Source organism: Ipomoea triloba, chromosome 13 (genome assembly GCF_003576645.1).
Source record: "Ipomoea triloba cultivar NCNSP0323 chromosome 13, ASM357664v1".
NCBI lineage: Eukaryota > Viridiplantae > Streptophyta > Magnoliopsida > Solanales > Convolvulaceae > Ipomoea > Ipomoea triloba.
In genome coordinates this window covers 8,568,585-8,595,436 of record NC_044928.1, presented here as the reverse complement: position 1 = coordinate 8,595,436, position 26,852 = coordinate 8,568,585, and the positions used below count along the sequence as shown (strand labels likewise).

Below are 26,852 nucleotides of genomic sequence, written 5' to 3'. Positions count from 1 at the left end.
TTTTTTTTTTTTTTTTTTTTTTTTTTTTTTTTTTTTTTTTTTTTTTTTTTAGTACTATTGACTCTGTTACAATATAGTATCACAGAGAGTCAACAGTTGCCTCCACTGAGCCTCGAACCCATTCCCATCATCCATGTGGATTCCCATCATCCATGTGGGAGTGTTAACCGGGACACCGGGTGCCACTAGACCACAATACTCCCTAGCTAGTACTTGCTTTCCAGCTCCTTAATGTCAAATATAACACTATTATCTATCACCATAAATGATCGACAACACAGCGTCACAATAGCTGCAAGAATCGAAGAGCAGCTTCATGGAATCATAAGGGAGACATGAGTGGCAAACATTAAAGAAAATATTTGACAGCAGAAACAAAATAAAGAAGTAAAAAAAAAAATGTTTGTTGACGGTCGTCCATGTGGGAAATTTAGAGAAGAAAGAATGACACGAATTACAAAGCCTATGGGAGTCACGGGATGGCTTCGTGTGGCTATTGGTCGGCCCTGCAAATCCAAAAACAAACAACAAAACAACCTAAAAACCACTCCTACGTTCAGAAAAATATCTTCTGGGGCTCAGACTTTGAGTCTTGATTGAGGCCAGCCTTGCATGCTTATCACATGGCTGTCCATTAGTAATCCAACACCTCCCACTTGTACTCATTTTTCTTTTACCTTATTCTCTATATAATCACATTAAAGGCAAACTTTATTCATCTTATATGATTCAGAGTCTCATAATACTTTAATGAAAACAAAAAATTACATATGTGTTTTGTAAAATTGTATTTTATACTTTATAAGTTATATTATTCCTTCGAGAGTTTGGATTGATGCATCACGAAAGTGGGAGTAATCCTACTCTAATAATTCGTGTTTATTGATTGCGAAAGTAGCTTGATCCTGAACTCTATCGTGCTTTGTCAATAATCCCTTGGTTAATTGTTTACCCCTAATTATGAGATTGCTAGTGCATCAATACCCCTAATCTGGACTTATTCTTTTATCATATAGTTTATTCCTCGTTTAATTTGTGCCATTTTATTTCCATTCCTTAATCCTAGTTGCTTGGATTCTAGCGAATTTCAAGAATTTAGTGCCTAGGATTTTACATATCATACAAGTACGTGTCATAGTCCTAATCCTCACCAGAACGCCATTTAGTTCCCAGTTCCCATAACTTAGTTCTGATACCAAGTGTCAAGATTTAAGTGTTTACCACTATGTCAAAAGTTATAATTCATAGTTAAAAATTTTATTTTTTTATATACGTCACAACATTTTTTAGAGGCAGGGTAGTGGACCCTAACAATCCTCTAGTTACCAATTGTTGGACTTGGTCCTTTACCCGCCTCCGTCCAACACTTTAATTTTTTTATTACCACATTAAGGGTAAATTTTATTCATCATTTTTATGATAAAGAATCTCATAATATTTCATGTGAAAATTTTTATAATATCAAGCATTTTGTAAAGTTAGTTGTATTTTATATTTTGCAAGTCATAATTTATTACTCCCTATGTATTTTTGACAAAGTAATTAAATATCATAAGTTCATATATAATGTACGTGATATTAAAGCACGTATTTCTTCTTTTGCCTTTAATTTATACTACTTTTTATTTTTACGTTATTCTATAATCAAATTAAGGGTAAATTTTTTTCAAGTTATATGGTTGAAAATCTCGCAGTACTTGATAAATGGTATGCCTTTGTTTAATTCTTGATTTCGGGAGTCAGGTAATGTGGAATTTCATGAAATAATGTTGTTATTTTTTTTTTCTTTTTTAATTTTTTTTTTCTAATTTCACGTTCTAAAAATTTTGTTTTTCTATCTTCAGAAAAAAAAAAAAATTGTTTTTCTGACATCCTTGTAAGATTTCTGAAAATATAGTGTAATTTGAAATAGAATAGCTTGAACTAAACACACCTTAAATTCGAATTATTTTAAAGTTGTATCATTATTATTAAATCTCATATAGTGAAAAGCTCTTCCAAAGCCATGTTACCTTTCATTCTAATTTTTATATAAGAAAAATTGTAGTCTTCTTATTTGTACTACGAGCTGGTCCAAGCCATTCACTATAAAATCCCCTGAGCTTTAGTAAGCCATCTGCAATACTAGTTGTATGCTATAGGGATAGCTAACCATCAATAATGGATTCATCAAAAAAGTCACTTTCACTTGCATTGTTTTTCTCCTTTAACCTTCTTTTCTTTACCCTTGTAAGTGGTTGCAACAATGGTTGCCCATACATCCCAACTCCCAAGCCCAACCCCAACCCAAATCCGAGCCCGAACCCAAGCAAGGGACATTGCCCCAGGGATGCCCTAAAACTAGGGGTATGTGCCAAGTTGCTGAACGGAAGTATTGGCACGGTGGTCGGAAACCCGCCGGATCCGCATTGCTGCTCGGCCCTCGGCGGTCTCCTGGATCTGGAGGCGGCTATCTGCCTTTGCACCGCCTTGAAAGCAAACATTCTTGGGATCAACCTCAACATTCCTATCTCTCTCAGCTTGCTGCTTAACACCTGTGGCAAACAGCCGCCTTCTGACTTCATCTGTGCCTGAGAATTGAAGTTCATTTCATTTTAACTTTAGTGATTCTACTATCGCAATTGGTAGTGCCAGTTTAGGATTTTTCGATGATTTTTATGCTGTTAGCGTTTTTGGAATCGGATTATTGTTGTGTCTGTCTGTCTGTCCAGCCATCAGCGGCCATTAGTTCACAACTGCTTTTGTTATTATTGTTTCATGCATGAACATGTATCGTTTTCTTATTATGTAATGGCAATGTGGGTTTTCTTATGCTTATATTTTCTGGTTTTTTTTTTTTGTTTTTTTTTTTTCAAAAAATCATCCATTTATAAACTCAAAAACCAGTATGTACAAAGTCAACATAGAATGCTTCAAGTCCAAGAGAAGTCCACCTAAACTCAAGTGTCTAAGTATGAAAGAAACAATTTTGCCAACATTTAGACAAAATAAGCTAAGCATAAACTCTTGCAAGCTTAAAGTAACATAAACCTCATCCAACAAGAAAAGGGCCTTGCTGAAGCCGCAATCACAAAAAAGCCAACAACATAAGCACAAGGCAACACGCACCGCTAAGAGAGATAAATCAAGAACACTCTAATTTTGCTAAAAATGTAATTCGATTGCATAATAGCAGCTCTCGAAGTGTGCCAAAATGACATATGCAACCAGGAAAAACCAAAGGAGGCACACATGCCCATAAACTAGAACCAAAAGAGAATAGAGTGGTGCATAGGCCTAAAGTAAAAATAATGGCACACAAGCCTAAAGTAAACGCAATGACAAATAGGCCCTAAAGTAAACAAAATGGCACGACATAGGCCTAAAACAATAACGGCACACAGGAAAAACCAGAGACATGAAAGTAATAAAATAATACCAAGTCAAGATAATTTGTGGTATATACCATCAATACCACTATGAGCTAGTGGCCAGCAGTGCACCAAGTAACTGCTAGCACGAATGGGACGATCTGTACCATCATCACCACTTTGAGTAAGTGGAAAGTGGGTGTAGGAATTATGATCTTTAATGGCCACAAGCACGACGAAACTATACTATTGCAACCGCTAATACCTGCAGTGTAATCTGAACTACCATCACCACTTTCAGCAAGTGACCAGTAAGACACCAACAAACAGTTAGTGCAAGCGGGATAGTCTAGATCATCATCACCACAACAAGCAAGTGGCCAGCGATATACCAAATATCCACAAGCACCGGCGGGTGATCTGGATTATTACCTTCACCACTTTTAGCAAGTGGCTAGCAAGAACTAGAATTATGGTGTAACCCCTCACCTATTCGAGTAAATTAAGGTTCGAAAAATATTTCTTTAGGCTATAACATTCATGAGATGATCTCCCGATGCCTCAAAAGAATTATTATAAGTAAGGACAGTTAGTAATAAGCTGCGATCGTACGTCCCGGTCACGAACCGTAAAAATTTTAGGAACTAGTATTCGGACCCGTTTGTCCTAGGAAATGGATTTTTAGACATCATACTATTATTCTTGAATTTCCTATTTAATTAGATTAGCCCATAGCAGCTAAAATTTATTTGTGATCGTACATCGCGAGATTTCGTGGTGTATCGAACCTAGCCCAATTTTGAGTTTTAGACTGGAATAAATTTTTGGGTTCGAAAATTATTTGAATTGAATTAGTTTCTACCGAGAATTCATCTGATTTAATCCCGATCAGTCTAAGCTAAGATATTTTCAAGATTAAACCATAGAATTGTGACAAGTGTCACACTATTTCACCATGTGAATAAAAATGGATTAATTTAATGGGATGATTTGGATAAGTCTTGTAAGGGATTAAGTTGACTAAGTCTCCATTTTTCCCATTTCCCCTTGCTATTGCCGAAAAAAAAAGAGAGAGAGGGTAGAGGGAATTCTTCATCATCTTCATCAAACTTCAAAACTCCATAGCTAGCAATTCTTCATAGATCTCCAAATATTCGGTAAAACTTCAATTTTATTCGGTAGATAGCTTTATTTTTCATCCTAGAACATGAATCTAAGTTAAGATTTCTTAAAATCATGTGTTATGTTGTTGTTGGAATTCTAGGGTTTTAAGGTGAATTGGGGAAAATCATCTACAAGGATTTTCTACGGAATTAGAAACTCGGTTGAGGTAAGGAATCCCTTTAATTGGTTGAGGTTGTTTGAAACTACATAATTGATAGCTTGGTTGAAATATGATGGGTTCTAGGTGGAATTTTTGTGTACATAATGAATGTATATATATGTAATTGTATTTTTTTTTCATAAGGCATATGTACAAAATGTTATGTTGTTATGAGGTGGTTGTTAATGTGCCTAAACCATGAAGTTGAGCATACTATGTATATTAAAATATGTGTAGTATATATGTACTTGTAGTGTGATATATATATTTATAAATATTATGTACATATATATAGTATGTATGTACGTGTAGTGTAAAGTATATATATATTAATATGTATTATGTACATATTATGGGTACGTGTAGAATAGTATATATATATATTTACATAGGTGATATATATATATGTAGTGTAGATACGTGTAGTGTAGTATATATATATATAATTATAAAGTATGGTGTGTATATTGGTGTGTTGTAAGTGAATTATTGTATATATATATATATATATATATATATATATATATTTATGTGTATGGTATATATGTATATATATCTATATACGTGGGGTGTGTGGGTATTTAACCTATATATATATATATATATATATGTACATATATGGGTATGTATGTATTAATAACATGTTGTATTATGTATATATATATAGGGTAAAATGTCACATTTTGTGTATAGTATATGGTATGTATAACCCACAATTATATATGTGGTTAGTGAGAAGAATAAATATATTTTATGTGTTATGCCTAGGTTGAAGTTGGGAAATGTATATGTTATATGCATTGAGATGTATGTGCCAAATGTGAGATTTATGTGATAATTGTGGAGTTGAAAGTGTAGAGTAGTTACACTTGATTTACTTTTGTGAAAGGATGTTAGTGGATCATCCAAGTGTTTGGCAAAAGAAAAGGAAGATTTTTGAATTGGGTTAAAAAGGAGGATTAATTTCCGNTAGAAAAATGTTTTCAAACCTTAGTTCTAGTAAAGTGGTGAAGGATCTTATTAACCACGGAATAAAGATGAGCTTAAAGTGCCTATTCCGCATGGTAATTATGTGTATGATCAATCATACTGTGAGCGAAGTCTATTCGCCGAGTACTATATCACCCGGAAGGAAAAGGTACTCCTACGGGGGTGTGCACACTTAAGTATAGTCACTCTATGTTCGGGTAGGTGTCGTTCTTATGAACCTAGTGAGGCTAGCTAGGAATCATTCCAACGCTCCTATAAGTCCAGGGGATCAGTATTAGACCGGGCGATGACCACTGAACCCGAGTTCAACGATCCAAGTGGTCAAAAGTGGAGAAAGAACTCCAAAGGCCTCACACTTTCTATCTAGGACTAAGTGGAATTTTGAAATGTGAATGTAGTTACGCCGTAGCTACAGAAAAGAGAGATGTAACAAGTTTTAAGTACCCAAAGGTTGTGGGTGATCTCTCTCTTTGAGAAGTGAAAAGTGATGAGCATCTCATTATGAGGGAAATGTTTCTACTAAAGTGATCACAAGCAAGATATGTGATTTATGTTTTATACTACTTACTAGTATGCTTAATTGTTTAGCAATATATTGTTGAGTATGTAAATGAATATCAAATGACCTTGTCAAGAGGGAAAATGTTATGAGACATTATTGAATTGTGCTCATAACGTATGCAAGTTGCTATTTATAACTGTTGCAAGTAGAATCTTGCAGATGAGTAAGGTATAGGGTTTCTATGTAAGTAGAATCTTGCAGATGAGTAAGGTATAGGGTTTCTATGTAACTAGAATCTTGCAGATGAGTAAGGTATAGGGTTTCTATGTAACAAGAATCTTGCAGATGAGTAAGGTATAGGGTTTCTATGTAACAAGAATCTTGCAGATGAGTAAGGTATAGGGTTTCTATGTAACAATTTTTACAAAACCTTTATTTAGTTTTGAATAACCCATGGATATCCTTACTTAGCCATTGTGCTAACTACACTTCACTGTGTTCTTATCAGATGCAGTCTAGTGTCAGTTCTTGCAGCTCGGTGAACTCCGAAAGTTCACCGGAGTATGTGTGTCAGGGCATGGATTATGACGTATACATACAGATGATGGAGGGAGAAGACCCATACGCACCTGGTTATGCTCCCGAGGCTCCCACCAACCCAGATACTCCTATGGCTCCGTCGGCCTCTTTTGTCTCTTGCCCGGTTATGGACGAGGTCCAGGCTGCTTACGGCTTTTACCCCACAGAGCCGTTAGATGGTAGCGATCCCCTGGAGTTCATTGTGCACTACCCCTACCCTTGGGACCCTAGCCCTCGGGATGTTTGGGAGGAGTGATCGATGGTCATAACTACTTCTCGGTTTTTGGACCACATTACCTGGTATGAAGGGGAGTGGCACCTGGTCTGGGGAGAGTTCACCGGCCCCGTGTACCGCATGCTTGACTAGACGTCGGATCTTTGGGAGTCTTTGGGAAAAATTTTTGGTGTACATATATTTTTTTGTAGCCTTAGTGATGGCTAGGTATGACCAGTTGCGTCTAGGCTGAACCTTGTTGGTATTTTGGCCCGAGGGGCAATCTTATGTATGTATTTTTGCAAGATTATATACTTTGCTTAATGAAGCTTCACCAGTTGACATGTATGAAAGTGTTAAGTACCTGTTGAGTGATTATTGTGATGAGAATAGTTCCTTTAACCTGTGCACTTAGAGTGAGGTTCATCGATAAATGATAGGAGTCTCTCTCTAGGTGTGGCGGTAATGCCTTGGATGTACGGGAAGGTAGGTCCGGGGTGTTACATATGGTCTTTACCGGTTACCAATAAATTCGGACTAGGTTGTTGTAAATCGCCAACAACTACAGGATAATTTGGACTACCAACACCCCTTTGTGTCGTGGGCCAGTAGTGTACCAATGGATAGTAGGCATAAGCAAAGATGCAAACAAAGAAAGAAGTTCGCAAAGCTAAAACAAACAACTAAGCATCAGTGTCATCACGCACAAAGGAAGGTAGGCCATAAAACGATATCAAAGAACGCACACGAGGAGGAAAGTCAAGCAAGGCGCAAAAGAAAACTCTCGACCCCTCCCCAACACCCACACAACCAAAGTAGAATAAGGCAAATCAACCTCATGTGAACAAATCATAACAGTCACAAAGGCACAAGAGGCAAGAAACCTAAGATGCGAGACCTCACTATTGAAATACCAAGGAGCACAAGAGGAAGAGTCAAAATAGTCCATAAACTCCAACATTGAAATCTACAAAAGAATAGACCTAGTACCCCACATGTAAAGATAACTCGAAAAAGTCTTCAGATTCAATCAAAAAACCTTGAGAGAGCAACTCCATAACAAAAGTCACCTCTTAGTTACGCACCAAGGCAGCAGCTCTCTTCACGAAGCCAGAGATAGTGATGTTTACCATTAGAGATCCAGGTGGAGGAGTCAACCATTGAACCATCCAAACCATATTCCTCGGCACATAACAATCCAAGTAAGTAAGAATGAGGAGCCAACTTAGAGGCAAAATGTGCTTTCCCTGCCATCGTCGAACGATGCACTCTATAATTGACCTAGCCACACCAAATATCACCCTAGGGATGTTAGGCAAACCATGACAATGCATACACCTGTTCATGTGTTTCCAGAGCTCCCAAATGATCAAGTAAGGCAACATGTATGTAAGTAACACAAGCAAGCAATCATGAACTCGAGACATGATAAGTGCCAAAATATGCTTATTCTTAGGGGTTAATTTGGGGTTATTCAATGCTTATTTGGAATCCTTTGTGCTTGATTAATATAGAAAAATCTATGCAATGTTGCTAATGTGTTGTAAAGCTCGATGATTTGTGCATTCAAGTGATTTGAAGGATCCTTAAACGAAGAAGTGGCATAGGGACTTAACTTGGAGCAATCTTCGAATAGTGGAAAAGGAGAAACAATAAAGCAAGTACCATGATCGTGGTAGGGGTTCGTGGACAAACTTCAGACCTTGCCACGACCTGGACCACAATCGTAACCTAGTCCCAAGGAAAGTTAGTGACACCAGCCACGATCATGGCGACAGTCGTGGCAGGGGGCATGGCCTTCTTCTTGGTGCAAGAGCTCACCTATAAATCAAGGATTTTCAGTTGTAATGGGGGGATTTGATTCTTTTTAGAGATTTTAGATGATTTTCAAATTCCTCGCTCTATCTCTTAGATTTTAGCTCTCAAGAACTCTCTCAAATCTTAGAAGGAGGAAGACCTAGATTGGAAGTCTTGACAACACTCGTGATCTAGCAGAAGCTAAATCTCTTCAATTGTTGATTGAATTCCACTTTGGATTGGAGAATTGGTACTTTCACTACTTTCAATGTCTTAATTCTTCATTTTCATCTACAATGTTTTTCTTCAATGCAATGTGTTTTTAGTCTATGAACATGAGTAGCTAAAGATCTAGGTTTAGGATTGTGAATTTGTTGCAAGTGTGCTAGTGAGATGATGAATTGATGCTTTGGGGTTGTGCTTGTGATTATTGTGGATTTTCATGTTGGAAATGGAAGGAATGCTTTGTATCCATGGAGTTGGGGCCCAATTCCATTGATAACCTAAGATCTATCACTATAGACAAGAGAATGCTAGTTTGATTTAGCCTCATTTTCCTTTGCAATTCCTGCCTTAGATCCGCAAGGACAGAGTCTGGAATGTGTTGTAGACCACATGTTTGTTGAATTGAGTCATAGAGAAATGTTGACACTCGGGTGCTATGGTGAGTGCCAAATATGTCTTACTTCATGGGGTGTTTGTGTGGTCTTTATCACATTAATTGAGCCCTTTTGGGTTGGATTTTGTGCTTAATTGCTATATTCTCATGTGAGCACTAACATTGGAACACTTGTAAAGCATTTGAGTGGTTTGAATATAATTGGAAGCAAAAAGAGGGGCAAATGAGGAAAATCATGAAGAACGGGAGGTGTACGAGAAGTTGTACGCTCGTACAGGAGGAGGCCGAGTGATGTAGATTGGATCAAGATCATGGTAGCTACCGAGTAAAATGTGAGCGAGTACTAGCACGTGTACACTTGTATATGGGTTTGTACGAGCATCAGATTGCTTGAGTTAAATAGCTGATGGCGGATTTCATTCTTCATACTCTAATTTTTTGTTTTAGATTTTATCCAATTAGGTTAGTTTACTTTCTCTCTCTACTAGACTAAGCTCTCAACGCTCTCCATTAAAGAAGGCAGATCTTCAAGGATTGTAGGAGGAGTTGACAACTCTACCTCAATTTATTAGATCTCTCCTTACTTGAGTGGGCATATCTTGTGGATTGTTTGTAATCTCAATTGAATTGAGTATTTTCCAACATTTTCTCTCTTTAATTCCATCATCCATTTCCATTGATTTGTTCAATTGATGTAGCAATTAAATCTAGACAATGCTTAGCTAGAATATTCTCTATGTGCATTGGAATTTCCTTGTAATTGTTGATGGATTGATTGAGGTAGATTTGGCTATGCATGTTTTGATGTCTTGTTAGAAGTGGAATTTATATTGACTCTTGTGTGTGAAGTGCACCACATGCAATAGTTTTAGGATGGATTATGTTTGCAAGAGATTGAGATATAATCCTAGACTCCTTCCCCTTGCAATTCTCGCCCTAGATCCGAGATGACAAGACCCGAAATGGGATGTAGACAACTTGTTCGATGAAATATCTCATAGGTGTAATGTTGACACTCGGGTATTTCCTTGCCCTATGATAGTCCTTGTAGATGGAAATGGCCATGGCATTGGAAGTCATCTCACATAGACCTCAATTTCTCACATAGTTTCATCTCTTACCAAAGTCTTTACATTGCAATCCAAGGGTATCCAATTCACCTTCCATCCATTGCTATTTTACTGTAATTGATTGCCTTTAATTTATTTTGTTTTCTATACTTTGTATTCTACTTCCTTGCACTTCAAACAATGCACTTTCGTAGCATTCTATTGTCAATGTGTGTTTATGTTTGACAACACAATATTCCATTCTAAGTGTCCATCCTTTGAGAACGATGTATGGGAGAATCTTCATTCTCCAAGCATACTTTCAATCCACCGCTTAACTACATTCAAAATGGCGTTGTTGACAGTGATGACAACGATCTTAGGTGTTGTGTTGTTGGCATGAGTAGCACATTTGCATATGAAGTGTAGTTTCTTTCTTTTACTTGTTCTTTCATTTACATTTGCTTATTCCATCGTGCTTCATCGTGTTATCTTGTGATTCCACTTTGTTGTCCATTCCGCCATTTCATTGTGTTCATTTGTGATTTCACATTTACTTTTTATCATTGTACATTGTATTTGCACTTTGAGCTTACTTGCAATTACTTCAAGTTTCAAAATCTTGTTCTTAATCTTGTGATTTGTTGATCTTTGAAAAATGTACTCTCAATATTGTTATTTCAATGATGATTCTTCCCAAACTTCTAGAATCCAAATTGCTTGCTTACTTGGCTTGAAAATAATTGAGTGTGAGAGGTATTCCCCCTTGATTCTTTGTCTTAACCTTTTTGAGGTTTGTGTCTTCCTCCTTTGATTTGAGCTTGCTATTGTCACACATTATTTGCCATATTTGTTTAACGAAATGGATGATACCACCTACTTGACTCTTATACATTATCTTTTTCTGTTGGCATTTGAGGTATGAGCTTCTTGAAGCCATCTTTAGCCCTCATGGTGCTTAAATGGTTGATGGCTTGCTTGGGGACAAGCAAGGTAAAAGTATGGAAATTGTGATGAGTGCCAAATATACCTAATTCTATGATGTGTTTGAGTGGTCTTTTGTGCATAAATTGAGTCCTTTTTTATTTGTGGAGTTTGTGCTTAATTGCTATATTCTCATGTGAACACTAACATTGGAACACTTGAAAGACACTTTAGTGATTTGAAGGCTTCTTGAGCTTAAAGGAGGGCATATGGGCTTGAATTGGAGCATCCTAGGACGAGTGTAATGGAGAAATGCAGCAGAAACCCCGTCACAATCGTGTCGGGGTCATGACAGAGAAACAGAACCGGTCACGAGTCTCGTTATGCTTGTGACCAGGGCTGAGGCACAAAACTGTGTTGCATATGAGCCAACATATGAGCATGCAGCACAAGAATTGAAGCAATAATGGTTAAATACATGAATTCTAAGAGACATGCAGTTTGGTGACTAGTTTTATTTGAAACTTGGATTAGCTTTAAATATTCTTAATATTTGTTGTTGGTTTTATGACTACGGGGTAGTCAGTCGGCAAGCCAACACAACCGTAAAATCAACTGATATCGTACAAAATATTTGAACAGTATCGTAAAGATAGAACAATAATGGTTTTATAAACAATACACCAGGAAAATAACCATTAGAAGAGAGAGGTGAGTCACAAACGGACTACTTAAATACCAAGTCTCATCCAAAGATTTTCCTAGACATGTAAGGTCACTCTACCAAGATTGATTCTTTCCTACACGATATGAACAAAAATAACAGTTGATAATAGGAGAGAATAATAGAGAATAATAGAAAGCAATTGTAAGAGACAAAGGTTTACGTGGAAAACCCCAAGAGGGTAAAAACCACGGGCAAGGTTTACGTGGAAAACCCCAAGAGGGTAAAAACCACGGGCAAGGCTAAAGTGGAAAACCCCAAGAGGGTAAAAACCACGGGCAAGGCTAAAGGTGTTTCACTATAAGGAAATTATTACAACTCTTCTTTCGGTGTAACAAAGAGAACACAATGGAGAATTTCTCTCTTGCTAAGGAAAGAAAGAGCAACTACTAAAGGAGAGATGTGAATGATTTTGGGATGATGAGAATGATACATTGGTAGGGTATTTATAGGTGGAGTTTAGTGTTCAATCTCGTAAATAACATAAAATTTGGGGTGTGAAATGTGATTTTCTACCCAATAATTAAAATATGATTATCTCTTCCTTGATCAGCCATCATCTTGTCTAATTGTCTTCCACTTGCACCACTTTTTCAATAATTTGCCATCAACTTGATATATAATATATTATCACACACTATTGGTGAAAATGGGATGTCCTTGTCTTGTCCTTCCTTTTTGGCCATCATGAATTCCGTGGATGGCTTTGTGATTTTCATGAAGTTTATAGCCCTTTGAATTATCTTTCCACCAGTTCAAGAATCTCTCAATTTGGATATTCCTACAGTGAAATATGATTTAAATACTAACAGTCGCCAAGTAGCGTGAGAAATAGCATACCCCTGCCTTCTATGCTGTTTTTGGTCATCTTATCTTCAGATATACACTCTGGGTAACATAAGAGTTGTAGCCCTTTGAGTCTTCTTTCTAATGTCACCGGAATCGCCTGATTCGGATATTCCCACGCCGAGATATGACCAAAGTACTGAATCCCGACAAGTTGGGCGGGAAATAATACTTTATGCTATTTTACCCAATTCATTCTTACATAATTGTATTTCTCCAACTTTAATTGAGCTACTTATACGGATTGGATGGTTATTTGCACTTTGGGCCTCCGCCAAGCTCCTAATCAAATCGAACCAATACATCATTCTGGGCCGATGGGCTAGGCCCAAGTATCTCACCCAACATCCAGTCCCTCACTTTCTTGTGGCTCACGAAGTTGAAGGCACAGGAAAGTAAAAGACGAACACTAGGCCCAAAACCTCCATGAAGTTGTCAAGAAATACCTATGAAACATTATTGAGCATCAGCATTATATACAAAGAGTGCAAAGAATGCAAGAACTTATCGATATGCAGGTGGAATATAGCCCTGGAGCAGAGGCCAGATGAAAGTAACATCAAGGCCAAATCATCACATGAATTTGAAATAGCTGAAATTTCTGCTCATCCAAGGCACAAGAAACAAAATGAAAACCCCACCAAGTTGAGGGGCTACATTTTAAACCACTTGGTGACAGATAATCCAGGGGCTTTATAATAGCCCATATTTTTCGGATCATAAAGACTTTCATGATCACCAGTTTCTTGCAAAGTTTCATGGCTAAGTATCCATGTGCTTGACCTCTGATAGGAATTTGTCTCGCCAGGTTCGACTAGAGTATATTTTTTTATTTATTTCGAAGGGTATGATGATTCTTACTCCACAATGTCGAAGAAGCCATATATATACTTGAGCTTTTGCACCTTCTGGGATTAGGTTGAGTATCTGCTAAGCTTTGGTCCATTTTCTCGATGGGGTTCTGAATCGGCAGCTTGTAATGCAAGAGAGTGATTATTTGACATTGGGAAACGTAACGCCAGTTGTCGACAAGATCCTGTTTACTTTTAGAAAAATCTGAAGAAAACAAATTAGGTTACTATAGTCTTTACGACTAAAAGAGAGTAACTGTTCGTCTACTCTCGAGCATGTCCTGTTCTCTTTTAGAAAATCTGAAGAAAACAAATTAGGTTATTGTAGTCTTTACGACTTTTGTAAAAATCAGAATACCGAAGTTGCCCCTAGAACTCACTATATAAAGGCATCTTCCAAATCTAATTCAATCAGGAACCTTCCCTCTCTCTTTCTTGCTCCATTTTTTTATTTTTATTTTTATTTTTTTTTATGGAATCCCCTTCTTCTTCTTTGTGTAACCTTGAATATGAAGTTACTTCATCCTCCTTCTCTGATCTTATTAACTGCCCAGTTTTGGGNACGTGGAAAACCCCAAGAGGGTAAAAACCACGGGCAAGGCTAAAGGTGTTTCACTATAAGGAAATTATTACAACTCTTCTTTCGGTGTAACAAAGAGAACACAATGGAGAATTTCTCTCTTGCTAAGGAAAGAAAGAGCAACTACTAAAGGAGAGATGTGAATGATTTTGGGATGATGAGAATGATACATTGGTAGGGTATTTATAGGTGGAGTTTAGTGTTCAATCTCGTAAATAACATAAAATTTGGGGTGTGAAATGTGATTTTCTACCCAATAATTAAAATATGATTATCTCTTCCTTGATCAGCCATCATCTTGTCTAATTGTCTTCCACTTGCACCACTTTTTCAATAATTTGCCATCAACTTGATATATAATATATTATCACACACTATTGGTGAAAATGGGATGTCCTTGTCTTGTCCTTCCTTTTTGGCCATCATGAATTCCGTGGATGGCTTTGTGATTTTCATGAAGTTTATAGCCCTTTGAATTATCTTTCCACCAGTTCAAGAATCTCTCAATTTGGATATTCCTACAGTGAAATATGATTTAAATACTAACAGTCGCCAAGTAGCGTGAGAAATAGCATACCCCTGCCTTCTATGCTGTTTTTGGTCATCTTATCTTCAGATATACACTCTGGGTAACATAAGAGTTGTAGCCCTTTGAGTCTTCTTTCTAATGTCACCGGAATCGCCTGATTCGGATATTCCCACGCCGAGATATGACCAAAGTACTGAATCCCGACAAGTTGGGCGGGAAATAATACTTTATGCTATTTTACCCAATTCATTCTTACATAATTGTATTTCTCCAACTTTAATTGAGCTACTTATACGGATTGGATGGTTATTTGCACTTTGGGCCTCCGCCAAGCTCCTAATCAAATCGAACCAATACATCATTCTGGGCCGATGGGCTAGGCCCAAGTATCTCACCCAACATCCAGTCCCTCACTTTCTTGTGGCTCACGAAGTTGAAGGCACAGGAAAGTAAAAGACGAACACTAGGCCCAAAACCTCCATGAAGTTGTCAAGAAATACCTATGAAACATTATTGAGCATCAGCATTATATACAAAGAGTGCAAAGAATGCAAGAACTTATCGATATGCAGGTGGAATATAGCCCTGGAGCAGAGGCCAGATGAAAGTAACATCAAGGCCAAATCATCACATGAATTTGAAATAGCTGAAATTTCTGCTCATCCAAGGCACAAGAAACAAAATGAAAACCCCACCAAGTTGAGGGGCTACATTTTAAACCACTTGGTGACAGATAATCCAGGGGCTTTATAATAGCCCATATTTTTCGGATCATAAAGACTTTCATGATCACCAGTTTCTTGCAAAGTTTCATGGCTAAGTATCCATGTGCTTGACCTCTGATAGGAATTTGTCTCGCCAGGTTCGACTAGAGTATATTTTTTTATTTATTTCGAAGGGTATGATGATTCTTACTCCACAATGTCGAAGAAGCCATATATATACTTGAGCTTTTGCACCTTCTGGGATTAGGTTGAGTATCTGCTAAGCTTTGGTCCATTTTCTCGATGGGGTTCTGAATCGGCAGCTTGTAATGCAAGAGAGTGATTATTTGACATTGGGAAACGTAACGCCAGTTGTCGACAAGATCCTGTTTACTTTTAGAAAAATCTGAAGAAAACAAATTAGGTTACTATAGTCTTTACGACTAAAAGAGAGTAACTGTTCGTCTACTCTCGAGCATGTCCTGTTCTCTTTTAGAAAATCTGAAGAAAACAAATTAGGTTATTGTAGTCTTTACGACTTTTGTAAAAATCAGAATACCGAAGTTGCCCCTAGAACTCACTATATAAAGGCATCTTCCAAATCTAATTCAATCAGGAACCTTCCCTCTCTCTTTCTTGCTCCATTTTTTTATTTTTATTTTTATTTTTTTTTATGGAATCCCCTTCTTCTTCTTTGTGTAACCTTGAATATGAAGTTACTTCATCCTCCTTCTCTGATCTTATTAACTGCCCAGTTTTGGGATACTCCCTTTGGGACCGTCATTTGTTCATGCCAGATAGTTGTTTCGAGGTAACCCCCACAACGGAGCGGTTTAACGATTCCCTCTCTCCAATTTCTCCAACAGACACTGAACAGAGTCATAATGGGATCCCAGGTAATACCTACATTAATATACCTATGCGAATTTAAAGAATAGTTAATAACAAATACTTCACCTCATAGGTTACAGTGATGACACTAGTGTGGAGAGTTCTGAGGTAGGTGAAGTGACAATTGTGGAGGATAATTCAAGCAAGAAGGAAGGTAGAGGAAGGCGTCCTGTTCCATCAACGTTAAGTAGGGAGGTTATTTCCAGCTATTTCCACATGCCAGTTTGTCAAGCTGCGGAGGAGTTAGGGATAGGGGAAACGACGCTCAAGGAAAGGTGTAGGAAAGTGGGAATCCCTCGGTGGCCCCATCGAAAATTGAAGAGCTTGGAAGCCCTAATGAAAAATGTGCAGGTATATTCTTTCAACTCATCTTGAGACTATGGACGAATATTAACGATTTCATCAGACAGGATTTTGAAGAAAATCCGAAGGATGCTTTGACAAGGGCGACTATAGGGGTTTTGAAAAATAGGCATAAGCTACTGTCTGACATGCCGGGTTCAAACTTAGATCCCGAGACCCTGTGTTTGAGGAATGCCTACTTCAAGTTAAATTACTTGAAGAGAAAGCTTAGAAGAGCGATGATATCCTCATCTCCTTCTGTAAGCTCCCCTTGGACTCCCATTTCTACCGCATGTATTGGTACGGAGGGCAACGAGGAGGATATGGATATCCCCCTGAAAGAACTTTTGAGAAGGTCGAAGGCGAGCCCCCCTCCTTCGTGAATGTTGTGACCCCGGTGATGATTGAAGGTGTACCCCCCAATGGATAACGTGACCCCCCTTTTTTTTTCTTTTTTTTTTCTTTTTTTTTTTCGTAAATATAATAATAATAATAATAATAATAATAATAATAATAATAATTTTTTTTTTTTCAAAGAAACGATATGCACGCATCTTTAAAAAAAACTGAACTTACTAGAGAAAAAATATTCAATTGCTATGAATTTCGTGAAATGCGAACTAAATTAAAATGAACATATATAAGCTAACCTTTCTCAGGGGGATACATGAAATATTATGCTTTCACCAGGCCATATTCTGAAAGGCTAATACGTTAACCACATACTGGTTAGGCATCCTGCAAAACTTAAAGTATAGACTTAATCATCAACTAGAGTTTATACTTATCCTAACCTTTTTAATCCATCCACGGTCCTTAACCGATTATCAAGTTACCATCCACCTTCTTTTCCATCCTTATTCTCAAACCAATTGACAAAATAATTTTTTGCTTTTCTATCATCCATTTAAGCACTTCGCTTGAATTTTGTAAAAAATTTATTATAAAACTTGTTCAACCAGTTGAGTTATCTGGTTAGCTTGTTCTTTATACATTCATACCTTCCACCTTTCTTTTTTAGAATGATCGCCTGATATCTGTACCAGGACGCCTTTTGATCTTCCTTTCGTTTTGACCGTGTTGGTTTGTATTCCATCCCATGACTCCTTTAAATTTATATGCAAGGAAATAACTTTATTAAATAAAATACGAGATAACATTGACAAGGAAATATTAATGGTAAAATCTTTTGAGGCGATAAGAGTTCCAAGTACGCTCAATCAATTCTCCCTCCATCGTTTCTAGCTTGTAGGTACCAGGTCTGACAATGGCGGACACCCTATAGGGTCCTTCCCATTTCTTCGCCATTTTTCCTCCATTGGTTGGTTGACTGGCTTCTCGATCTTGCAGGACCAAGTCACCGATATCAAAGTACTTAGGTTTAGTGCGGGCATCTTGGTACCTTTTGACTGAGCGTTGGTACTCAGCCACTCTTCTTTCCGCTACATCTCTTCGTTCCTCCAGAAAGTTTTTCTCTATTTGCATGGTCTCCTCATTGGTTTGATCATCATATAGCTGGACCCTTCTAGTCGGGTTAAGAATTTCCACAGGTACCTTGGCCTCAAACCCATAGGTCAAACTGAAGGGTGTTTCTCCAGTTGCTCGGCGTGGTGTAGTCTGGTAAGCCCAAAGGATGTAATCCAACTGGTCGACCCAAGCACCGCCTTCTTCTTCAATTCTCTTTTTGAGGCCTTCCATAATGGTTCGGTTGGCATTTTCCACTTGTCCATTACCCTGAGGATAAGCTACCGAGACTTTGGTGTGTCGGATGGCATATGTTGAGCAGAACTCGGTGAATGCTTGATTGTCAAATTGCCGACCATTATCAGTAACCAGATGTTCTGGAAAACCAAAGCGATAGATGACCTTTCTCCATAAGAACCTTCTACATTGGTACTCAGTGATGGTGACCAGTGGTTCAGCTTCGATCCATTTGGTGAAATAATTTATAGCCACGATGCAGAACTTGTGTCGACCAGGGGCCATAGGTAATGGTCCGAGAAGGTCCACCCCCCATCGAGCAAAGGGAATTGCAGTGGTGATAGGGGTGTAAAAAGTAGCCGGTCGAGTTTTCTTCAGTGCGAACTTTTGACATACCTCACAGCGTAAAACTTTTTGGATACAGTCTTGAACCATACTAGGCCAGTAGTATCCCTGAATGATCAACTTCCTGGTCAGAGTGTTAGCTCCTTGGTGAGCAGCACAAACCCCTTGATGAACTTTTTCCATCACTTCCTGAGCTTGCTGGGGCAGTAGACACTTAAGCAGCGGTCCGCCAAAAGACTTTTTGTACAGCTGTCCATCTAATATCACATATGTTGGTGCTCTTCTTTTTATCTTAGCTACTTTTTTCGGGATCATTAGGGAGTTCAGCTTGAGTAATATACTTAACTAACTCTTCAATCCAATCATCCGGGGTCCGCACCTCTAGGGGGAACACTGCGGCGATTACCAAAGTTTCCGTACTTGGCATATCAACTATCTCTGTCTTGCATATTCGCTTCAGGTGGTCGGGTATCCCTCCCAAGGATAACTTGGATAGGATGTCGGCCTCTTGATTCTCCAACCGCGGCACATGATGGATTTCATAAGTTTCCAATTTGGTGAGCAGCCCTTCGACAACATCTTTGTACAACCTCATGTTTTCTCCTTTGGCCTCGAAAGTTCTTTTAATTTGTCCAACTACTAGCCTGAAATCCGTGCGAATCCGAACTTTTCGAGCACCTAAAGCAATTGCCAGTCGCACACCCCCAATCACGGCTTCATATTCGGCCTCATTATTAGAAGCCTTGAACTTGTATATTAAGGCATAATATACCTTGAAACCTTCTAGGGATGTCAACATAACTCCTCCTCCACAGTGCTTTGAACTGGCTGCTCCATCTGCGTTCAATATCCACCAATCAGTCTGGTCATTGATTAAGGATCGATCGCCCGCAGACACCTTGGTTGAACATTCCACTATGAAATCTACTAAGGCTTGAGCTTTTATCGAGGGACGCGGTGTGTATTCCAAGCCATATTGTGTTAACTCTATCGCCCATTTTACCATTCGTCCAGAGGATGTTGGATTCCTTAACACACTGGCCAACAGCTGGTCGGTAAGCACTTCCACAAGATGCACTTGAAAATAAGGGATCAATCGTCGCACGGTAACCAGTAAAGCATAGACCATTTTTTCCAATGGAGTGTACCTTATTTCCGCATCCTTCAATAGTTTTCCCACATAATATACAGGGTATTGCACCTTGTTTTCTTCACGCACAAGGACCGAACTGAGTGCTTGGTCAGAAACCGCGAGATATAAATATAAGGTCTCTCCTTCCTTAGGTTTAGCTAGCAAGGGAGGGGACAAGGTCTCTCCTTCCTTAGGTTTAGCTAGCAAGGGAGGGGACAAGGTCTCTCCTTCCTTAGGTTTAGCTAGCAAGGGAGGGGACAACAAGTACTTTTTCAATTCTTCGAAGGACGTCGGAGGGGACAACAAGTACTTTTTCAATTCTTCGAAGGACGTCTGGCACTCGGTGGTCCACTCGAAGCTATCCCTTTTCCTTATTACTTCGAAGAACGATAAGGCTCTCTCAGCTGATTTTGAGAGGAATCAGCTGAGAGCCACTAAGCAACCAGTCAATCTTTGGACTTCTTTCAAGGTAGTCGGTGGCTTCATGTCCAATATTGCTTTTACCTTCTTAGGATTGGGTTCGATTCCTCGTTGCGTGACCATATATCCTAGAAATTTTCCTCCTTTCACAGCGAATGCACACTTCTTCGGATTCAGCCGCATATTATATTTCTTCATTAGCTCAAAACTGGCTTTCAACTCTGAGGAATGCTCGGCTGCTTCCTTACTTTTGACCAGCAAATCATCGACGTAAGCTTCCATTCCCTTGCCAAGTTGTTCCCCAAATATTCGAGCTATCATTCGAGTAAAGGTCGCACCAGAGTTCTTGAGACCGAAAGGCATCACCTTATAACAGTAAACTCCATCTGGGGTAATGAAGGCGGTTTTCTCCTCGTCCTCTTTCTCCATGAAAATTTAGTGATAGCCACGAAAAGCGTCCATAAACCTGAGTAGGGCACATCCGGCGGTCTGGTCAACCAACAAATCTATCCTCGGAAGGGGAAAAGGGTCCTTGGGACATGCCTTGTTTAAGTCGGTGTAGTCCACGCACATTCTCCTTGTTGGAGGCTTCGGAACCAACACCACATTGGCTAACCATGTTGGATATTTAACCTCCCGGATATGGCCGATCTTGAGTAGGGTTGCTACTTCTTTCTTCACAAATTCACGTCTTTCTGTGGCTAGAAACCTTTTCCTCTGAACCACAGGTCGAGCTGCTGGGCTGACGGCTAATCGGTGTGTAATCACTGATCGGTCAATCCCGGGCATGTCTTTCGGCCCCCATGCGAATATCATCTTGTACTCCCTTAATACTTGCAAAATGGATTCTCTAACCTCCTTGGTTAGCCCGAGGCCTAACCTCACTGTCCTGTCTGGGTGGGCAATCTCCAAGACGACTTCTTCTAACTCAACGGCAGGCTCCGGCCATTCAACTAATTCCTTCTGCTTGGCTTTTTCTGCGATGGTATGGATTCGCATGTCTTTTTCCCCAATCGAACGACAGGCTTTAAGATAGCAAGACCGAGCTATCCGCTGATCGCATCTTGCAACTCCAACTCCTTCAGGCGTTCTGAACTTCAAGCAGAGGTGTTCGAGTGACACGACTGCTCCTAGGTCTTCCAAGCCCGGACGACCCAAGATGATATTATGAGTGGAGGTCAATTTGACCACTACAAATTCCATGTCCAGCTTTCGCACCCTAGGGTATTGTCCGATCTCGACAGGTAAAACGATGTGTCCTTCAGCTTCAATGCTATCACCGGTGAACCCAGCCAACGGGGTCCTAACTGGTAGGAGTTTCGTTTGGTCTAAACCAAGCTTATTGAAAGTATCTGCATACATCACATTTACACTGCTTCCTGTGTCCACAAACACTCGCCGAACGACTGTTCCTTTTATATCTATGGCTATCATCAGAGCATCTCGGTGCGGGACCGTTCCATGCGATATATCATCATCCGTGAAAATGATCGGGTCCCTTCTAGGCTTCTTTGGGGCGACTGCATGTTGAATTGCCCCTACATAAAGCTGTCTACCCCATTGTTTCCTTTCCCGAGCCGAATCGCCACCTTCCGGACCGCCATAAATTATATTGATCACTAGTTTGCTGTGTTTCCAATTCTGCTCCTCCCGGCCTTCTTCTTCCTCCACTGGTCGTTTTCCTCGATCATCTGGAGTAGGAATTGTTTGTTTATCTGAAGGCGAAGCCGTGTCATGCCCCGTTAGCGGCGGTCGACGCGATTGGTTCGTCGGTCGATCAAATGGCCGGCCTTTCTGAATCAGACTCTCTATTTCCCTTTGTAGCGTTGTACACTCCTCCGTGGAATGCCCAGATCGTCGGTGATATTGACAATATTTCGCATTGTTGGGAAAACGTGGTAGATTGTGGACAGGCGGCAAAGGCGGGAGTGTAGGAGCATCAATATGGCCAACTTGATGTACTTCATGTAAGGGTAAAGTACCTTGTGTTCGAGTCCCACCAAGTTGGAAACCAGATGGCCTCTCCAATCCGTTTCGCCTTTTGTCCCCTCCAATCGGGCGGTCCCTTGGACGCTGCTCAATTTCTTCCCGAGGTCGTTTGGACGACGACCCTCCTTCCTGCTTCTTCTTTAATTTCAGAGCTTGCTCAGTTTCGGCATATCGATTAGCCCACTGGATAGCTTGAGCATAAGTATCAGGAGTATTATTCCGCAAATCTTCCAATAATTTACCTGATCGGAGTGAGCGCATAAACATCATTAAAGCAGATTTATCATCTATCCCGTCCACCGCCTGTATCTCTTTTTTCCACCGCTTGATGTAGTCTTTTAAACTCTCGTATTCCCCTTGATTTACCTCAGTAAGATCGGTAAAGTGTTTCCTAGCTCGCATGCTACCAGCGAAACGGGTAAGGAACTGATTGGCTAGATCTTCAAAGGTACTTACTGATCCATGAAGCAAAGAAATGAACCAATCCCGAGCTATTCCCTCTAATGTAGAGACAAATACACGGCAATACATAGGATCCTTAGCTCCAACTATCAGCATTTTGGCTTGGAATCCCATTAAATGATCACTAGGATCACTAGACCCATCGTAAGTAGGCATAGACGGGAACTTAAAATCCTTCGGGACTTTGTAATTTTGGACTTTGGCAGAGAAAGGTTCGATGGACAACTAAAACCGAGTGGTAGGTCCGTCTTTCCCCTTTAAATGGCGTTGTAGATTGCGCATCTCTTCTTCCAATGCTGCGATCTTTCGAGCTTGGATTTCCCGAATTGGTTCGGGGGTCTCACCACTACTTTCTTCAATCGTTTGAGGGCCACCCTTCTCATGTCGTTCCTCCATCTTTTCCTTGCTTTTCAATCGTCGCATTGCTTCCTCGTGACGACGACGAGGATTGTGACGAGCATGTCGCGGGGCACTGGTAGCCATATTCTCAGGGCTCAAACGATCAAAAACTGATTGGCGATTGTGCGATCCTTGTCGATCAACCTGAGTCCGTGATGGTTCTGGTCGACACGGCAGACCGGATTTTTGAACACCATGTCGAGGTTGGCCACGACTGGTCGATTGTCCTCGTGCTTTGGTGGCAGGGTCCACACGATCAGGGATTACATCTGCTACAGGATTTTGCCCCAACGCCTCTAGTAAACGACCCACGGCTTCTGCCACAGTCATAGTGATTCGGGGCCTCTCTTCTTCATGTGTTAATGGTTGTCCAACTGGTAACGTGAGTTGTGACGCCAATTGTGTGATGGCTCTGGGTTCTGCTCGTTGTTGGGACGGCTGCATAGATTCCCCTGAAGGTGCCTGTGCGTTGCCTCTACTAAGCGTGTTGCGCAAATCCTCCTTTGGTAGGCTTCCCGCTTTACTAGTGACGACCATGGTGCTGGATAATAGTAACCAGGAACCCAAAACAAAAGCAAAGGCCTTTCGTTTCGCTCCCCACGGACGGCGCCAATGTTGGTTTTATGACTACGGGGTAGTCAGTCGGCAGGCCAACACAACCGTAAAATCAACTGATATCGTACAGAATATTTGAACAGTATCGTAAAGATAGAACAATAATGGTTTTATGAACAATACACCAGGAAAATAACCATTAGAAGAGAGAGGTGAGTCACAAACGGACTACTTAAATACCCAGTCTCATCCAAAGATTTTCCTAGACATGTAAGGTCACTCTACCAAGATTGATTCTTTCCTACACGATATGAACAAAAATAACAGTTGATAATAGGAGAGAATAATAGAGAATAATAGAAAGCAATTGTAAGAGACAAAGATTTACGTGGAAAACCCCAAGAGGGTAAAAACCACGGGCAAGGCTAAAGGTGTTTCACTATAAGGAAATTATTACAACTCTTCTTTCGGTGTAACAAAGAGAAAACAATGGAGAATTTCTCTCTTGCTAAGGAAAGAAAGAGCAACTACTAAAGGAGAGATGTGAATGATTTTGGGATGATGAGAATGATACATTGGTAGGGTATTTATAGGTGGAGTTTAGGGTTCAATCTCGTAAATAACATAAAATTTGGGGTGTGAAATGTAATTTTCTACCCAATAATTAAAATATGATTATCTCTTCCTTGATTTTCTACCCCTGCCTTCTATGCTGTTTTTGGTCATCTTATCTTCAGATATACACTCTGGGTAACATAAGAGTTGTAGCCCTTTGAGTCTTCTTTCTAATGTCACCGGAATCGCTTGATTCGGATCACGCCGAGATATGACCAAAGTACTGAATCCCGACAAGTTGGGCGGGAAATAATACTTTATGCTATTTTACCCAATTCATTCTTACATAATTGTATTTCTCCAACTTTAATTGAGCTACTTATACGGATTGGATGGTTATTTGCACTTTGGGCCTCCGCCAAGCTCCTAATCAAATCGAACCAATACATCATTCTAGGTCGATGGGCTAGGCCCAAACATTCAGGCCCAAGTATCTCACCCAACATTTGTAATTTTCTTTGTGATTATTTTACTTTTCTCATGCATGCTTTTAATATTTGCAACTCTTCAGTTTTCCTAATTACCTATTTAAACAGACTTTTGTATTCAGAAATTCAAGTTGAATATTATTGAAAGTTTTTGAGTTTGAGTTATATTATTTGTGTTCTTCCCGTTCCCCTTGTCCTACATCAGTTGGTATTCAGAGCCTCAAGTTCCTAGGCGACAACCAAGATAGTGGCATAGCCCTCTCCACTTGTCACGACCCAAGATGGCACAAGGCGGTATCAACAACAAGGGTAACAACCCATCCTTCGGCGGTGACCATGGAATGGATTGCCTTCGGGCTGCTTTTCAAACATATAGTAAGAATGTTAGTCACGAGTTTCAAGAAATTCGTAACATTCTCACAAATATAAACCTTCAATTAGAAGGTAATGGTGTAACTCTGGGCATTCCGACAAAGCACATGAGCAAATACAGACCGCATCTCCATTACCATCCAAATCTTGAGTTACGAAATTTTAATGGCAATATGGACACACAGGCCTTTTTGGATTGGTGCTTTGAAGTAGAACACTATTTAGACATGTTGGAAATCCCTTATGACAAGCAAGCCAAATGTGTTGTAGGTAAACTAAGAAGGGAAGCCTTTGCCTGGTGGGATTTGGTTCAAAATGATAGGAGATACCGAGGGAAATCTCTTATAAGATCATGGAGGAAAATAAGAAAATTATTGATGAGTAGATTTCTACCACCTGACTATCAACAACATTTGTTTAGTCAGTATCAAAATTGCTTCCAAGGATTCTAGAGTGTCATTGAATACACTGAAAAGTTCTTTTGGCTAGGGGCATGTTGCAATCTCTTTGAAACTTCGGAACAACAAGCTTTTCATTATATAAACGGTTTGAGATGTGCCATTAAGGAAAAGATGACCCAAAATCATGCGTGGTCCGTAGATGAGGCTTACAATATGGCTTTGCAAGCTGAAGCTATTGTTTCACAGTCCAAGCAACAAAAGCCGCCAACAATTGTACAGCCATGCTCTTCAAATTATGAACCACTACAGCACACTATTCACAAGAATTCTTGCAATAATTTTTAGTCTGTAGCCATAAATAATGCAAGCCCATCTAGAATAATCCCTTCAACAAAACCGAGTGGTGAGGCCTCTACAAAGAAATCATACCTGAACTCTAACACCACACTGATAATTGGAAATGGTTTCAACTATGGGGAGCTAGATATTCATTGCTCAGACGAGTGTAGAGTTGAAATGTCTTCTAATCTCATAAAAGAATGTGTTGAGGATGATGGAGAAGGCGATGTCTATGATGAAATGGATGTTAAAGTTGCAGAAGAAGTAGGAGATCCTGTGAATTCTGGTATGCAGCGCCACCTTTTATATGAAGAAGTGAAGAGTCCCAACCAACACAACATCTCTAGGGCCCACGACTGTATGTTCGGAAAAGTGTGTAAGCTTACCATTGATGATGGAAGCTGCTATAACATCAATTCCAAAGTCCTTGATCGGCACCTTGGCCTAGAAATTGAAACTCAACCAAAACTGTATACAATGGAGGTTGATAAAAGTTATGAAGTCATTGTGAGGTGGGTGGCCATTGACCCTGCTGCTGTGTACCCAAAATAACCCATGTTTGCTCATGAATTTTACTGGCCTCAAGTGGATTCTAGATATTTGAAGGTTGAAGTATTTACAGAAAATGTCATGACACACGGGGAAATCAAAGCCAAGGTAAACTCTAGCAACTCTAAACATTGGGCTCGGACTAATCATTGCAAACAAGTTTTTACAACTAGAAGGGAGGTTATGATCTTTTTAGGAAAGGAACAAGTGCTTACAAAAATATCTCACAGATTGAGTCCTAAGAGATATGGTTATTTTAAGGTTCGTAAAAAAAATATTGAAGGCCCTCAACATGGTTATATTTGATTATTTTCATATATCACTCGGCCA

The 26,852-nt window shown here is 39.5% G+C and overlaps 3 protein-coding genes across 3 annotated transcripts; 2 read left to right on the top strand and 1 right to left on the bottom strand.

The window, feature by feature from the left end:
- Positions 1 to 2,089: 2,089 nt before the first annotated feature.
- Positions 2,090 to 2,817, top strand: LOC116002553 (14 kDa proline-rich protein DC2.15-like). The gene has a single exon (XM_031242723.1). It carries the CDS (start codon positions 2,161 to 2,163, stop codon positions 2,572 to 2,574), a length of 414 nt encoding a protein of 137 aa, XP_031098583.1. The 5' UTR covers positions 2,090 to 2,160; the 3' UTR covers positions 2,575 to 2,817.
- A 13,438-nt stretch (positions 2,818 to 16,255) lies between these two features.
- Positions 16,256 to 17,198, top strand: LOC116001149 (protein RKD1-like). The gene is made up of 3 exons (XM_031241040.1): positions 16,256 to 16,478; positions 16,547 to 16,824; positions 16,884 to 17,198. The coding sequence occupies exons 1-3, from the start codon at positions 16,256 to 16,258 to the stop codon at positions 17,196 to 17,198; spliced, it is 816 nt and encodes a 271-aa protein (XP_031096900.1).
- A 3,650-nt stretch (positions 17,199 to 20,848) lies between these two features.
- LOC116001148 lies at positions 20,849 to 23,020 on the bottom strand. Its single transcript, XM_031241039.1, has one exon. The coding sequence runs from the start codon at positions 23,018 to 23,020 to the stop codon at positions 20,849 to 20,851; it is 2,172 nt and encodes a 723-aa protein (XP_031096899.1).
- Between the last annotated feature and the right edge of the window lie 3,832 nt (positions 23,021 to 26,852).